At 38.9% G+C, this 14,611-nt stretch overlaps 1 protein-coding gene across 1 annotated transcript in view; it reads left to right on the top strand.

The window, feature by feature from the left end:
- cfdp1 (craniofacial development protein 1) overlaps window positions 1-14,611 on the top strand; it is a 205,033-nt gene that overhangs the window by 165,814 nt on the left and 24,608 nt on the right. The window contains exon 6 of the mRNA XM_041192551.1: window positions 12,116-12,274. Within this exon, the coding sequence (XP_041048485.1) occupies window positions 12,116-12,274 (159 nt within the window). The remainder of the gene's footprint in view (window positions 1-12,115; window positions 12,275-14,611) is intronic.

Raw genomic sequence — 14,611 nt, forward strand, 5'->3', positions numbered from 1 at the left:
GAATTTAAATTCCACTAGCTGCCATGGTGGGATTTGAACCCATGTCCCCAGAGCATTAGCCTGGGCTTCTGTATTGCTAGTCTAATGACAATGCCACCATCTCACCCCAAATCTGGCTGCAGGTTTTACGGAGATGAAGAGGGGGCGAGGCCATGAAGGAATTTGAACAAGTGGATGACCGTTTTATATTGGAGGTGTTGTGAGACCAAAAGCCAATGTAGCTCATTGGGTGATGAGTAAATGAGACGTTGCAGGTTAGAATACCTTCAGCAGAGTTTGGCATGAGCTGAAGTTTATACTTCAGTAGAACAGGAGACCAGCCAGGAGAACATTGACCTCAAGACTCAGTTATTACACAAAAGCATGAATGAGCTAAAACGGGCAGAGTAGGGCTATGTTATGGAAGTAGAGCAGTCTTGGTGTTGGGGCCTAGACAGACTAGATAGGGAGAAACTGTCCCCACTGATAGAAGGATCAAAAACCAGGGGACACAGATTTAATGTGATTTATGAACATTAATGAACCAAATATGTTTTTACAACAATCCAGTAGTTTCATGGTCACCATTTCCCAATACTGGCTTTTAATTTGTTACAGACAGGAGGGAGCTTAATTTAAACAGTCCTGCTTTCTCCCCTCCCTACCTTTCCAAAAACAGTAGTGTTTGATTTCTCATTTCCCTCTTTGAGTGACGGCATAGTTTCCCAACCCTTCAGTTTGGAGTGATCCGATCCTCTATAATAACCCCACAGCAAATTCAAGATAAGGTAAAATGAAAGGGTTGGTTTATTTTTCTCTCTCTCAAAACGCAGGAAGGGGTTTTGCAATGTCTGCCCCGTTTTGCACTCGTACAATAAAAGCGGGATAAGGGAAAGAAAGGGGGACAGGGCAAGACTATGATAAAAGTAATAGTTATGGTTTCACGTGAGTCCAGAGTCCAGAATCAAAAGTCCAATGGTGTATTCCTTCAGAGGCTAGCAGGCTGAAACTGTTGCAGGGTGATCTGTCTTTCCAGAAGTGAGGACTTCATTGCTGGAAGAGGGCACGTAGAGATGAGTTGGTCTCATAGGCCGAGGTACAGGAGTTCCAATGTTCCAGTAGTTCACAGTGTAGATGAGGGCCATGCAATTTACCTGGACAGAGCTCTTTCTGCTGCTGCTTGTTAAATGGTAAAATGATCGACTGCCTGGTTCAGCTCCACAAAGCAATGGAGGAAAGTCATGTGACATACCTTCCAGTTCTCCTAGGTTTTGGACAAAGGAAGTATTTTTCCAGCTCTGGAATCTTGAGAGGTTGAATAGAGAAGTCAGGATCCCTTTTGGCCTTGAAGACGTACCATCTCTGTGGGCCAGAATCTGCCTTAGAAATGTAAAGGGTATTGGTGCATTTCTTTGGAATTTGATTTTCTGCAGTCACAGGGGACATTAATACCTCTTTAAAGGTAACAAAGGCTCTGCTGGTTTCTGAAGGTAAGAAATCCCTCTGGTATGAGTCATGGCTAGTCAGGCATGTCAGGGTAAAGCCTTTTCCCATTTTTAAAATAAAATAATGTTAAAGAATAGCTAGGTTGATGTAGATATATAGTTTTTCCTTTCTGCCTTCTGAATGGGACATATTTGAGAATATTTTAATTAACAGAATTTAAATTCCCTAGCTGCTGTCGTGGGATTTGAACCTTTGTCTTTGGAGCCCTAGTCCAGGCACCACACTTTAGGAAGGATGTAAAAGCTTTAGAAAGGGCGCAGAAAAGAATCACGAGTATAGCCCCAGGGACAAGGGACTTAGGTTACATGGATAGATGGGAGAAGCTGAGCCTTTTCTCCTTTGAGAAGAGATGGTTGAGAGGAGATTTGATAGAGGTATTCAAAATCATGAGGAGTCTGCACAAAGTAGATAGGGATAAACTGTTTCCATTGGTGGAAGGATCAAGAACCAGAGAACACTGATTTAAAGTGATTGACAAAAGAAGCAATGGTGACATGAGAAAAACTTCTTAATGGAGTGAGTGGTTGGTATCTGGAATGCATTGCCTGAAAGTATGTTGGAGGCAGATCCAACTGAGACCTTCAAAAGCGAATTAGACTATTATCTGAAAAGAGAAAACTTCAGGGCTGAGTGGGGGGAAAGTAGGGGAGTGGAGTTAAATGAGTTGCTTTTGCAGAGAGTCAGCACAGGCATGATGGATCAAATGGCTGCCTCCTGTGCTATAACCAATCTATAATTCTGTTCCTTTAAAGCTGGCCAGGCATAACTAAATAGGACAAATCAAGTCATCGCAAGCATACCATGGTAGCAAAATGAAAATTTGGTCATTTTAAATGGTAGCTGAGAAGAATTATTAAAACAGCAGTTTTGTCTTTGAAGCCTTGTATCATGGTTTTAGCATTTGAAATACCTGTACTATTCTGAAGAACATGTGCCTTTTAATGTGTGGCTTGAGAAACTTAGTCCTTAATTATGTCATTCATAAGGTTTCAATGTTTGTCATAATACTGACACAAACTTTTAACATAAACTTGTTAAATCTTTTCCAGATTGTTACATACAATTATAATGCTAACTACTTTGAAAATTCAAGTGAATAGATCATATTCAGCCTTGGGATCTGGAAAATAATTGTGAATAACCTAACTTTATAACCTGCACTTTAGTTTCCATATGTGATACAATCTATATCACACAGATTGCTCATTCATTGTGCAAGCATTAGATGTTTTGATGTGGTATGTATGGCACGATACAAATTCATGTATTATTATAGTGTATTATATGAACATACAAGTTAGGAGCAGGAGTAGGATATTTGGCCCCTCAAGTCTGCTCCGCCATTTGATAGGATCATGGCTGATCTGATTGTGGCCTCTCTTTTCCTGTCTATCCCCTATACCCTTTGACTCCCCTGTCAGTCAAGAATCTGTTCAACTGAGCCTTAAAAATATTCAATGACCCTGCTTCCACTATTCTCTGAGGAAGAGAATTCCACAGATTAATGTCCTTCTGGGTGGGTTGGGGGGGAGTCTCCATCTTAAATGGGAGACCCTTTATTTTTAATTTGTCACCTAGTTCTAGCCACTCCCACAAGGGGAAACACCCTTTCAGCATCCATCCTGTTAAGCCCCCTAGCATATCATATGGTTCAATAAAATCATCTCTCATTCTTAACTTCAAAGGATACAGGCACAACCTGTCCAACCTTTCATCAAAAGACAACTCCTCTATCCTAGGAATCAGTCAGGTGAACTTTCTCTCCACTGCTTCTAATACAGTTATATCCTTCCTTAAACATACAAGGAGACCAAAACTGTACATTGTACTCCAGGTGTGGTCTCACCAATGCCCTGTAAATTGTAGCATAACTTCCCTACTTTTATATTCCATTCCCCTTGAAATAAACGACAACACTTCATTTGCCTTCCTAATCACTTGCTGTACCTGCATATTAATTTTTTTGTGATTCATGTACCAGGACATCCAGTACCACATCTCTGTACCACAGAGTTCTGTAATGTCTCTCAATTTAAATAATATGCTGCAAACAAACCATTTTACCTGCCAAAGTTGACATTCACATTTATACCTTCTGTGGAGTTTATTCATTGTGTTGGAAAATATGCCACTTTTTAAAACAATATCTATTTCATTAGAATTACCTTTTCTTTCGCAAAGCTGATAAGGATCTTTTTTAAAGGTGTTTATGCCAAAGAGAATAGTGTTTTAAAAGAAGAGTGGAGAAATAAGAAACAGTGCAGAATAGGGCCAGAAAGAGAGAGCACAGGGGAAAAACAGAGGCAGATTAATATTAAAGAGGGTTCCCAGGGAAAGTTTTTTTTCATTCTTTTATGGGATGTAGGCATCAATGGAAGAACCACAATAGATATTTGAAGGGCAGTGTGTCCAACAATATAATTTTCCCCTCAATAATTTACTGCAGCCCTGGAATCAGGTTTGAGCCCAGAACCTCCTGACTTTGAGGTGAGAGTTTTACCAGTTGATCCTAGCTGACATTTAATTTGGTCATAATTGTAATGAGTTTCTTTGGGTAAAAGACTTTGGAGTATTTGATTTCATAGCTGTCACTGGTGACTGTAAGGAAGAATTCCTCTGTATCCGACATGCAGCAAAATCATCATGCTCTTTATAAACTGGATTAAAGCGGGATCCTCCCACCTCCCCTCAGAATCTCAAGTTGAATAACAGCGGTGTTAATGCATTAAGAACATAGTGAATAGCAATGGGGTACCATGTTGTCATATTCAGATTGAGTGTCAGCAAAGAGTAGTTGATAATATCACAATCTGTATGGCTGCTAATAAGGCGTTTGGTGTATTCACTGGTATCTGCCTCATAGCTTTTTCTTCAAAACTGACACTGACCTGAGCATAAAAGTCAATTTATTTGGTTTATACTGTTATAAAATTATAACTTTATTTTTATGTTTTAATGCATTGTGTTAGTAAATGTGAACTACATCCAACCCAATGCAGCAAGATAGCCATATGAAATATTTTTCATTTTTATACATGGGCAGCAAATGTAAGGATGAGAAACAATTTGCATCAATCTAATAGCCGAACAGCCTTTGAAAACAACCAAAGGAAGTTTTTGCCTGTTGATTTTTGACCTGTCGTTCATGTGGCATGAGATAACTGCTGAGATATAGTAATGGGATGTGAGTTGCTGATATCTTTTGGATTCTGCTGTTTGATGAGGCCACTCTGCCTGTCTGAACAATGGAGAGTGTGATTAGACATTGCGATAAGATTCTATTGGATTGGTTTTAGTTTGAAGTATGGCAAATTGACACAAACTGTCTTGATTAATTTACAAAATCATTTTCCTTTTCAAAGGTAAAAAGAGTGGCTGTAAGGTTGAACTTGCTGTGAAAAGGAAAAGCCAAATCCTCACATAGAGTGTGAGCAATGCTGTACCAGCCGTTAACTTAAGTGCTTTCCATTGCTTAAATAATAATGATCTTAATCTTTTGTGATTTAAGTTTTCATCACAACTGAGGTTCAGTCATGAATTGCATTCATCCATAACGTACTATAAATAATTCTGTAGATAATCATGAAGATTTAAACTGCATATTATAACCACATCATTTGAGTTAATGATCTTGCAGCCACTTGCCCTATTTTCATTGGAAGGGAATTGGAAAGAGGTGAAATGTAAGACCAAACTGATTCTACTGAGCGAGGGAATGGATTAAGGTGATGACTACAATTGCGTTATCCCCCTTTCTGAGGAGTTCTTGTGTGTGATGCAAAGAATTTAGAATCTGTTCTGAAGATGAACATTATAAAACTATAGGGAAATATGTAACTATCGTAGAAAATTAGGAACTTGGTTTATGAATGATTCAATGCAGTATAATAAGAAAATATTGATTTAATGTTTCTGGAACATTTTGGAAAGAGTGGTGCAGAGATGCTAGGTGCTTCTCCACCAGGGCATCCTGGGGTCCACTTAGATACAATTCACTCATTTAAGTGAAAATCAGTGCCACTTGCAGAAAGGGTAATGCCTTTAAAAAGAAACAGTGGGAGATTTTTGTGGAGGTGAGGGTCAGTTGCCTGTAATGGGCGGTAGGAAAAGTGACAAAATCTGGCTTCCCCCAGATTGCTGATCTCTGATACATCTAATGTGGGAGGATGAAACAAAGGCTGGGATGATTGGACTAAGGGTCACCTTGCAGACAATGTACCAGGTGGCAATGATTCAATAGCATGTCCGCCACAGTTGCAGCATAACCTGAGGAGAGCTGAGAAAAGGAAGAATTAATTAAAATAGTGTGTGATTTGTCCATAAGCATCAGGAAAATTACCTTTTCTCTTTTTTTTATATTGACTAGTTATGCTTAATATTTGTTGTATACCACCCCATATGTCTGATGTATTCTCTAGAAAATGATGTGCTAAATGTCCTATTCTAACTGGCTAATGGCCAGCTCTAGCAATGAGGTTGGGTGACTCCAGATTGCAGAGGGAGCTGCAAAAAGATAGGCATCATTATTTGTTGATTCTTTTTTTCCGTATTAATGAAAATACACCAGAATTCACTAAGGACCAAGACCTGGCCTGAAATGTTTTTCTAGAAATCTCTACCACGAGACTAAATAACCTGAGAATTTATATATCACTCAATGAATGTCCTAAAATTAAATACAACCCAGAACAACACATGCTGTATGAAGTATGTTATACAGTTATATTGTTCTATTAGTATCATTTAGCTTTTGTAGTGATCTAAACCTTTTAGGAAGACTAAGTGAGTATTTTGGGATTTTTTAAAATTGAGAATAATGCTTCCCTCAAGTGATTTCTTTCCCTATCCTACAGTTGTTCACTTTGTGCTATAAATGTTTTTGAAGATAGCTTTGACATTAAAAATAAAACTGTGCCTACTAAACCGAAGTGGTTAACACTGTATTCACAAGTTTCATCTGCCTTTGGGCAAGAAGCTGGAATGTGTGTCATTTTGTTTTACAGTGAAGAAAATCTTTTTCCTCAAAGAATTATTTCCTGATAGTTTACTTTTAACTAATGTCCATTCCCAATTTAAAATATTTTGGTGCAATTAAATAATTAATTATTTCCAATGTCACCTGCCTGAAGCTTTAAAATGCTGTGGTAATGGAAAAACTTCACTGTTGCTATTAAATACTTTGTTAATCTCTTTAGACAGTTGCTGTTAATTAACCCTACGTCCAAAGGAAGGATCAGCAACATACTGGAGGCTACAAGGGGCATTTCTAAATACATTGGACAGGACTTTCCAATAAGCTAAGCTGACCCAAAATCAGTCAAATCATTGCAAAGGATTGACTAATTTTACGTGTAAATTACGTTCAACACAAATAGAGTTTCCATAATAATTTGCGATAGTTTAAAACACATTGTGCCAGAAGCTGGACCCACCCACAAAACTGGCCATTAATCACTGGTCCAGATCCATTAATCACCATGGTGAGTTGTACCCATTTACAGAACTGTGAAGAGACTCTGAAAAATATTTTTTTAGGCCCAACAGGCATGCTTTAAAAGCTTTTAAATATTTTTAAAAGATGTATTAAGGAACAAACTACTGTACATCAGTACAGGGGGAGATGGTGGTGAAGCGATCTCACTGGACTAGTAATCCAGAGGTATAAGCTAATGCTCTGGAAACATGGATTGAAATCCCTCCCAATGCAGCTGGTGGAATTTGAATTCAATTAACAAACCTGGAACTGAAAACTAGTCTCAGCAATGGTGACCATAAAACTATGATTGATTGTCTTAAAAACCCATCTGGTTCACAAATGTCCTTCCTTTAGTGAAGGAAATTTGCCATCCTTACCTGGCCTGGCCTACTCTAGGCGCACAGTAATGTGGCTGACTCCTAACTGCCCTATGAAATGGTGTGGCAAACCACTCAGTTCAAGGGCAATTAGGGATGGGCAACAAATGCTGGCCTTGCCAGCGATGTCCACATCCCATGAAAAAATTTTGAAAAAACTAGTAAATGTTTCTGTATGGTATTTTAAAGTCATTTTTGAGTTATTTAAAATTGAGTTAGTCACAGGTGAGAGACTAAACACACTTATTAAAAATGGTTTTTTGTGACAAACAAATTTTTGGCTATATTAATAAAACTTTACAAAGTTAACACTCTTAAACACATCAAGGCGTATTTCTAAAGCAAAAACATTAGGTTCTAAGATACTTGCGCAAGGATGATATACAATTGAATTTGAGCTGAAAAGTGAGCAAAAATATCAGCTCTGAAATCCGTGCTGGGTTTGCAGATTGCATCCAAAATGGAAACTCTTGGTCCTTGTGTTCCAATAATTATTGTAACTAGTACACAAGAAATCATATAGTTAACTGAGGATAAAATCAAAAATATTAAATGATTGAATTTAGGAATAAAGATATAATGCTCAACAGGTCAGTCAGCAGTTTAAGAAAAAGCTAGGGTAATCCTCTGGGCGTGATTTTTGCTGTTCCAGTTCTTTGAGGGGTTATTGGAATGCCTTTGCATGAATGTTATGTGCCAAGCAGGAGACATCCAACTAAAGTGATCTAATAATATGGCTGTTGAGAGGTTCATAGAATCATAGAATGGTTACAGCATAGTAAGAGGTTATTAAGCTCATCGTGCCCATGTTATACAAACATATGTATGGACATACAAATTAGGAGCTGGCCATTTGGCCCCTTGAACCTGCTGCACCATTTGATAATATCAAAGCTAATGATTATTGTAGCCTTTCAACCCTACGTTCCTGTCTACCCTTGATACCCTCTCACTCCCTTGTCAATCAAGAATCTATCTAACTCAGCCTTAAAAATATTCAATGACCTTTCCTCATTGCTCCCTGGGGAAGAGAATTCCACAGAGTAACCACCCTGTGAGAGAAAAAAAAATCCTCATCTTAAATGGGAGACCTATTATTTTTAAACTGTCACCTAATTCTAGCCTCTCCCAAAAGGGGAAAGGTCCTCTCAGCAGCCACCCTGTCAAGCCCCTTCAGGATCATATATGTTTCAATAAGATTACCCCTCATTCTTCTAAATTTCAAAGGATTTTGGCCCACCTGTCCAACCTTTCCTCCATAAGATAATTCCTTAATTCCAGGAATCCATCAAGTGAACTTTCTCTGAACTCCTTCTAGTGCAATTATATCCTTTCTTAAGTAAGGAGACCAAAACTGTGCACGGTACTCCAATGTGGTATCTCCAACGCCCTGTACCATTGTAGCGAAACTTCCCTACTTTTTTATTGCATTCCCTTTGCAATAAACTACATTATTCTATTTGCCTTCCTAATCACTTGCTGTCCCTGCATATTAATTTATTGTGATTCATGTACCAGGACACCAGATCCCTTTGTACCTCAGAGTTCTGCAATTTCTCTCATTTTAAGTAGTGCTTTTCTGTTGTTCCTGTCAAAGTGAACAAGTTCACATATTCTCACATTATACTCCACCTGCCAAATTTTTGCTCATTTATGTAACCTGTATGTCCCTTTGCTGACCCCCTGTGTCCTCTTCACAACTTACTCTCCTCCCTATCTTTCAACATTAGCAACCCCATATTTGGCCCTTTCATCTAAGTCATTGAGATAGATTGTAAATAGTTGAGACCCCAGCACTGATCCCTACAGCACTCCACTTGTTACAGCTTGCTAACCTGTAAATGACCCATTTATCCTTCCCCTCTGCTTCCTGTTAGCTAACCAATCCTCTATTCATGCTAATATGTTACCCCCTACAATGAGCTCTTATTTTGCTTAAGGTACCACATCAAAGGTTATTAAGCAAAATAAGGTGCCAGAAGGTTTTGTCTCTCTGCAAGAACAATTTAGCTAGGCCCACTCATCTGCCCTTTCTCATCACCCTCCAATGGTTTTCTCAGATCCTTATCCAATTCCCATTGGAAAGTCATGATTGAATCTGCCTCCACCACGCACAATGCATTCCAGACCCTTGCTATTCATTACTTAAAAGCCTTTCCTTATATTGCCGTTGGTTCTTTTTCATTTACTTAAATCGGTGTTCTCTGGTTCTCAACCCTTCTGCCATAGAACGGGCTCTCTACCGACTCTGTCTAGACCTCGCATGTTTTTGAACATCTCTTTCAAATCTCCTCTCAACTTTCTTTTCTCTAAGGAAAACGGCTCCCTTCTCCAACCTATGCATGTAACTGATGTCTTTCATCACTGGCACCATTCTCATATATTTTTTCTGCACCCTCTCTAAAACCTTTACATCCTTCCTAAAATGTGATGTCCAGAATTGGACACAATACTCCAGTTGAGGTCAAACCAGGGTTTTATAAAGGTTTATCATAACTTCCTTGCTTTTGTACCCAATGCATCTAATTAGAAAGTCCAGGATCCCATACACTATTCATCAATTTGAGCACATATCCTCAGGTCTCTATTCCTGTACCCCCTCTAAAATTCTGACCTTTACTTTATATTGCCTCTTTTCACTCTCTCTACCAAAATGAATAATTTCACAGCATTATGATCCATACTCTCACTGTCCCTTTTATTCCATGGGTTTCAGTTTTGCTGGTAAGTTTATTAAGTGGCGCTTTATCAAATTCATGTCTACCACATCAACCGCATTACCCTCACCTGCCCTTATTACCTCAACACTAAAATTAATCAAATAAGTTAAACACAATTTGCCTTTAACAAGTCTGTGCTGGCTTCCCTTAATTAATCCACGTTTATCCTGTCCCAGATTGTTGTTTCTAAAAGATTTCCCACTACTGAGTTGGCTTGTAGTTACTAGATTTATCCTTGCACCCTTTTTTGAACAAGGGTTATTTGCAATTCTCCAGTCCTTTGGCACCAACCCAATCTATGAGGGAGATTGGAAAATAATGACCAGTACCTCTGCAATTTCCTCCCTTACTTCCCTTGTTGTCTGACATGACCTTTTTGGCAAGATTTCAATCTTAAGCCATTCAGTGTTCAAGTTACCAGCCACATGCATTTTGTTTCAAAATGAAAGATCTCCGAACAGTAACAGGAAAGTCTGCAGAAATGGCCTAGAAAGGGCATTAGATATCAGTTCCTGCTGTAGCTTCTTTCTTTTTTTTGATGGTGTTGAGATTTGCTCCAGGTGTGCTCTGTAATAAAATAGATGTAAATTCATTAACATTAGTGCCAATTTAAAAAAAACTTATGTAATGGATAAGCGGCTGTAGTATTCTTCTTGACACTACTTACTGACCAGCTGTCAATCCTTGAAAGCACCTAGTTATGAAGAGAAAATTATGCATTGATACATTGATTCAAACAAATATGTATTCAAGACATATTTATATTTATTCAGTCAAGGAGTAAGATTGATGCTTACAATGTAGAAGCCATACCATTGATGCCCAAAGACGAGAAAGACTGAGAAGCAACACTGGTAGCAAAGAAAATAGTGCAAGGGATATATTCATGTTATTTTTACTTAAAATAAACCTAATTGCTACTTTTATAGATATTTTGACCAATCATCAATTTTGGCTGGCCATGGTTGGGTGTTTAGGCTTCAAGCCCTAATTCTGAAATCTGAACACCAAATTGGTGCTTAATGAAGGAGTGCTCAAGTGTCAGATGTGCTGTCTTTTGGATGGGACGTAAAAGTCCCCCTCGTGTAGACCTGAAAGATCCCTTGGCGCTATTCGAAGAGCACAAGGAAATTCTGTTGGTGTCCTGGCTAACGCTTATCTTTCAACCAACACTGTCAGTAATCTCATTGCTGTTTGTGGGACCTTGCTGTGCACAAATTGGTTGCCTTGTTTCCCATGTTTTTATTGGGGAGACAGTGGCGTAATGTTAATGTCACTGGACTGGTAATCCAGAGGCCCAGGCTAATTATCTGCGCGACAAGGGTTCAAATCCCACTATGGCAGCTGATGGAATTTAAATTCAATTAATAATCTGGAATTGAAAATCTAGTCTCGTAATGGTGACCGTGAAGCCATTGTCAATTGTTGTAAAAACCCATCTGGTTTGCTAATGGCCTACATGTGACTCCAGACTCAGAGCAATGTGGTTGACTCTTGGTTGCCCTCTGAAATGGCCTAGCCAGCCACTTGGTTCAACGGTAATTAGGGATGGGTGACAAATGCTGGCCTTGCCAGTAGTGCCAGCATCCCTCAAAAGAATAAAGAGAAAAAAAATGCTACTGCAGTGACCATACTTCAGAAGCACTTTATTGGCTGCAAAATGCTTTGGGATGCCTTGAGCTTTTAAAAGGCGCAATATATGTAAGTTCATTGTTTCCTTAGTGGTAAAATAGTACAAAGATTTTGATTTGGTCTTTCACTTCCTGACATGCTGCCGCACAAAAATGCCGATAAGTTCTTTATTATTTGGGTCAAAGATACAAAACAAAAGCCATGAAGTATAATCTGAAGAAACTGGATAAATTGAATTCGACATCACAAGGTTCAAATCACTGCAGACCCATTAAAGTGGAAGGATAATAGTTTGAGTAAGGTCCTTATTTTATCTTTAGACAAACAGTGGAACATTTGATTACTTCACTTGTAAAGGTCTCTACTCAACTGAGGTTTGCATCGTTCTTATTCTGAATATTTACTGCTTTGTTTTCCAAATGTAGAGTAAAGAGGCAAAGTGCGATAGGTAACATTCTGGGAAAGATTGGAGGAAAGAAACAGAAGATGAGCACCTTAGAGAAATCAAAGATCGACTGGGAAGCCTTCAAAGAAAAGGAAGGGATTGGTGATGAGCTTGCAATCTATAACCGAGGAAAAGAAGGGTGAGTGCTGAAATGGAGTTCAAAAGGAAAGTGATCTAATTTCTAGAAGAAGGCAAAGATAACAGAGCAGTTTCTGTGCTCAAACACTTTGTACTTGGAAATACCTGGCAGCCAGCGAAACACACTATCCATTTCTATCCCCCACAAGCATTGAAACATATTGGTTATAGTGCACTCTTCGTCCACAGCAGTGGGATTTTATTGTTGTATTGGATTCTGTCCAACTGTGAGATAGTCAGCACCAGTTGCTGTATTTCAAAGTACATACCAAGCCTTCCATCAGTTATCCCTGTCCTGCAACGTTTTATGACATACCTTAGAGAGTTCGTTTGTCCTTTCTAATATCTTAACTGATTTGAAGCTTGTGAGTGCTATGATAGCATTTCAGCATAAATGCTGGAATTTCTTATATGTGACTTACTCCATCTATAAAATAAATTGTTAAATGCACGTTTTGATATTACAATGACATAGAGCAAATTGGCACAGAGAAAGCTACCATGATATTATCTCTTATAAAGGTTGCAATATATTCAAACTGAGGAGAGTTCTTATCGCTTCACTGTAGTAATGAAACATGGACATAAGTTTGAGTTCAATGATTTGTAGGAGTTTCTTTCACGAATGATCAATCCTTGTCCATTTGTGTTAACAGCTATTTGAAGGATGAACGTGAAAGATACTGAAATTAATTTAACCTTGGTTTATCTTGTTACAACAGGTGTATTATAGTTTGGCTTATTTAAAACTGCCATTTCATCACTTATTAATGGAGAAAATCTCCATTCGCTGATGATTATATTACACCTGTTGTGACCAATACAACAGATGTAACACTTTAACATGGGAGTCTCATCTCGGATACAATGCCCAATTTTAACCAATATCCATGTTCTTTGATCAAAATGCAACACTTGATAGGGTGGACCCAGATTTTTTTAATGAAGGAAATGGTATTGTTGTGCTAAAGCAGCCATAGCATTCATGGCTGTGTCATAGACACTGACAGTAGCTATACTGATAGGCTGTCTCTCCCTCTGCCACTTCTTATACCTGTTTCTGTGCTTGTACCTATGCTATCAGCAGCAGCATACATATTCCTGTGGTGAGCTGGTTTTTGGATGCCACCATGCCCTTTCCTATCTACCCAGAACCCTGTAATGACAGTAACAATGCTAATTTCCTTAGCTAGCTGCATCCTTTATCCTAATCCAAACAGATATATTGGTACAGCTACTTTACAGAGTTTTACTACTACATTTCTACTGCTCCAGACCAAAACTCCTCACAAGGCACGTACTGATCAACAGAGCTATACCATACCCAGGAGGGGGCACGGTCGAGCTCCAGTGAGCGGGGCAATGGCACAGCCACATTGGAGGAGGAAGATTCAATCAATCGTGTCAAATGCTGAAAGGTCGAAGAAGGATAATGTACCATGGAAATTATCACAGAGGGTTTCATTTGCGACTTTGTTTGGTTGTGTGGCAAAGAGTGGAAATCTGATAGATTCAGTTAGGAAACTGTGGTAAAGATGAGCATGGGTTTGAGAGTTGACAGTGACTTGGCAGAAGAAAAGGAGGTGTGGTTATAGTGCTCCAATCTCTGCAGAGATCATTAACGTTTAAGGAGGAATTTGCACACCCAGCTATTTACTGAAAGAATGAAGCTGCAGGGTTCCATGGTTTAAAACAAATGAATTGCACTACATAAAAATCCAGTAAAGCAAACACTACTAAATAAACTCTATCTTGGGTAACTGCATATACTTTATATCGAAAAGCATGATAAAATATAACCACAGATACTTTAGACTAAAACCCTTAACTGAACCTTCCTGTTTCCACATTGACTCACCCCAGAAAGTCTTTGGTTACTTATCAGGTTCTGGAAAATTACCCACTTTCTTGGGACCAACTTCCAAATTTTCCACAACTGCCATGTAAGGTCTGGGACACAGCTCAAGCCGGAGCTTCACTTGCAGCTCCTGCACACTGACTTAAACAGAAAATTGGAAACACCCCTGGTTTCTAATTGCACCATTCCCCTAGTCCACAGCTGCTTTACAGCTTCAGGCAGATTTCCGCCTCTGCCTGATTCCAAGCTGAACTGCTTGTTTTCATTATGTAGATTTCCTCCCCTGCTTCAAGCTAGGCAAATTTTCCAGCCTCTTTTCAATCACACAAACTCTTTCTCCAAACTGAGCGCAAGTTCCCACCTGCATTTTGTGCAGTGAATGATAAAGTTAGTATTTTCCCTGCTTAAGGTGCAAGCCTGGCTAACATCTATCTCTTTTGCTCTCTCAGTGCTCAGTGAGCTGCAAAATACACAAAACCG

Source organism: Carcharodon carcharias, chromosome 7, assembly GCF_017639515.1.
Source record: "Carcharodon carcharias isolate sCarCar2 chromosome 7, sCarCar2.pri, whole genome shotgun sequence".
Lineage (NCBI taxonomy): Eukaryota > Metazoa > Chordata > Chondrichthyes > Lamniformes > Lamnidae > Carcharodon > Carcharodon carcharias.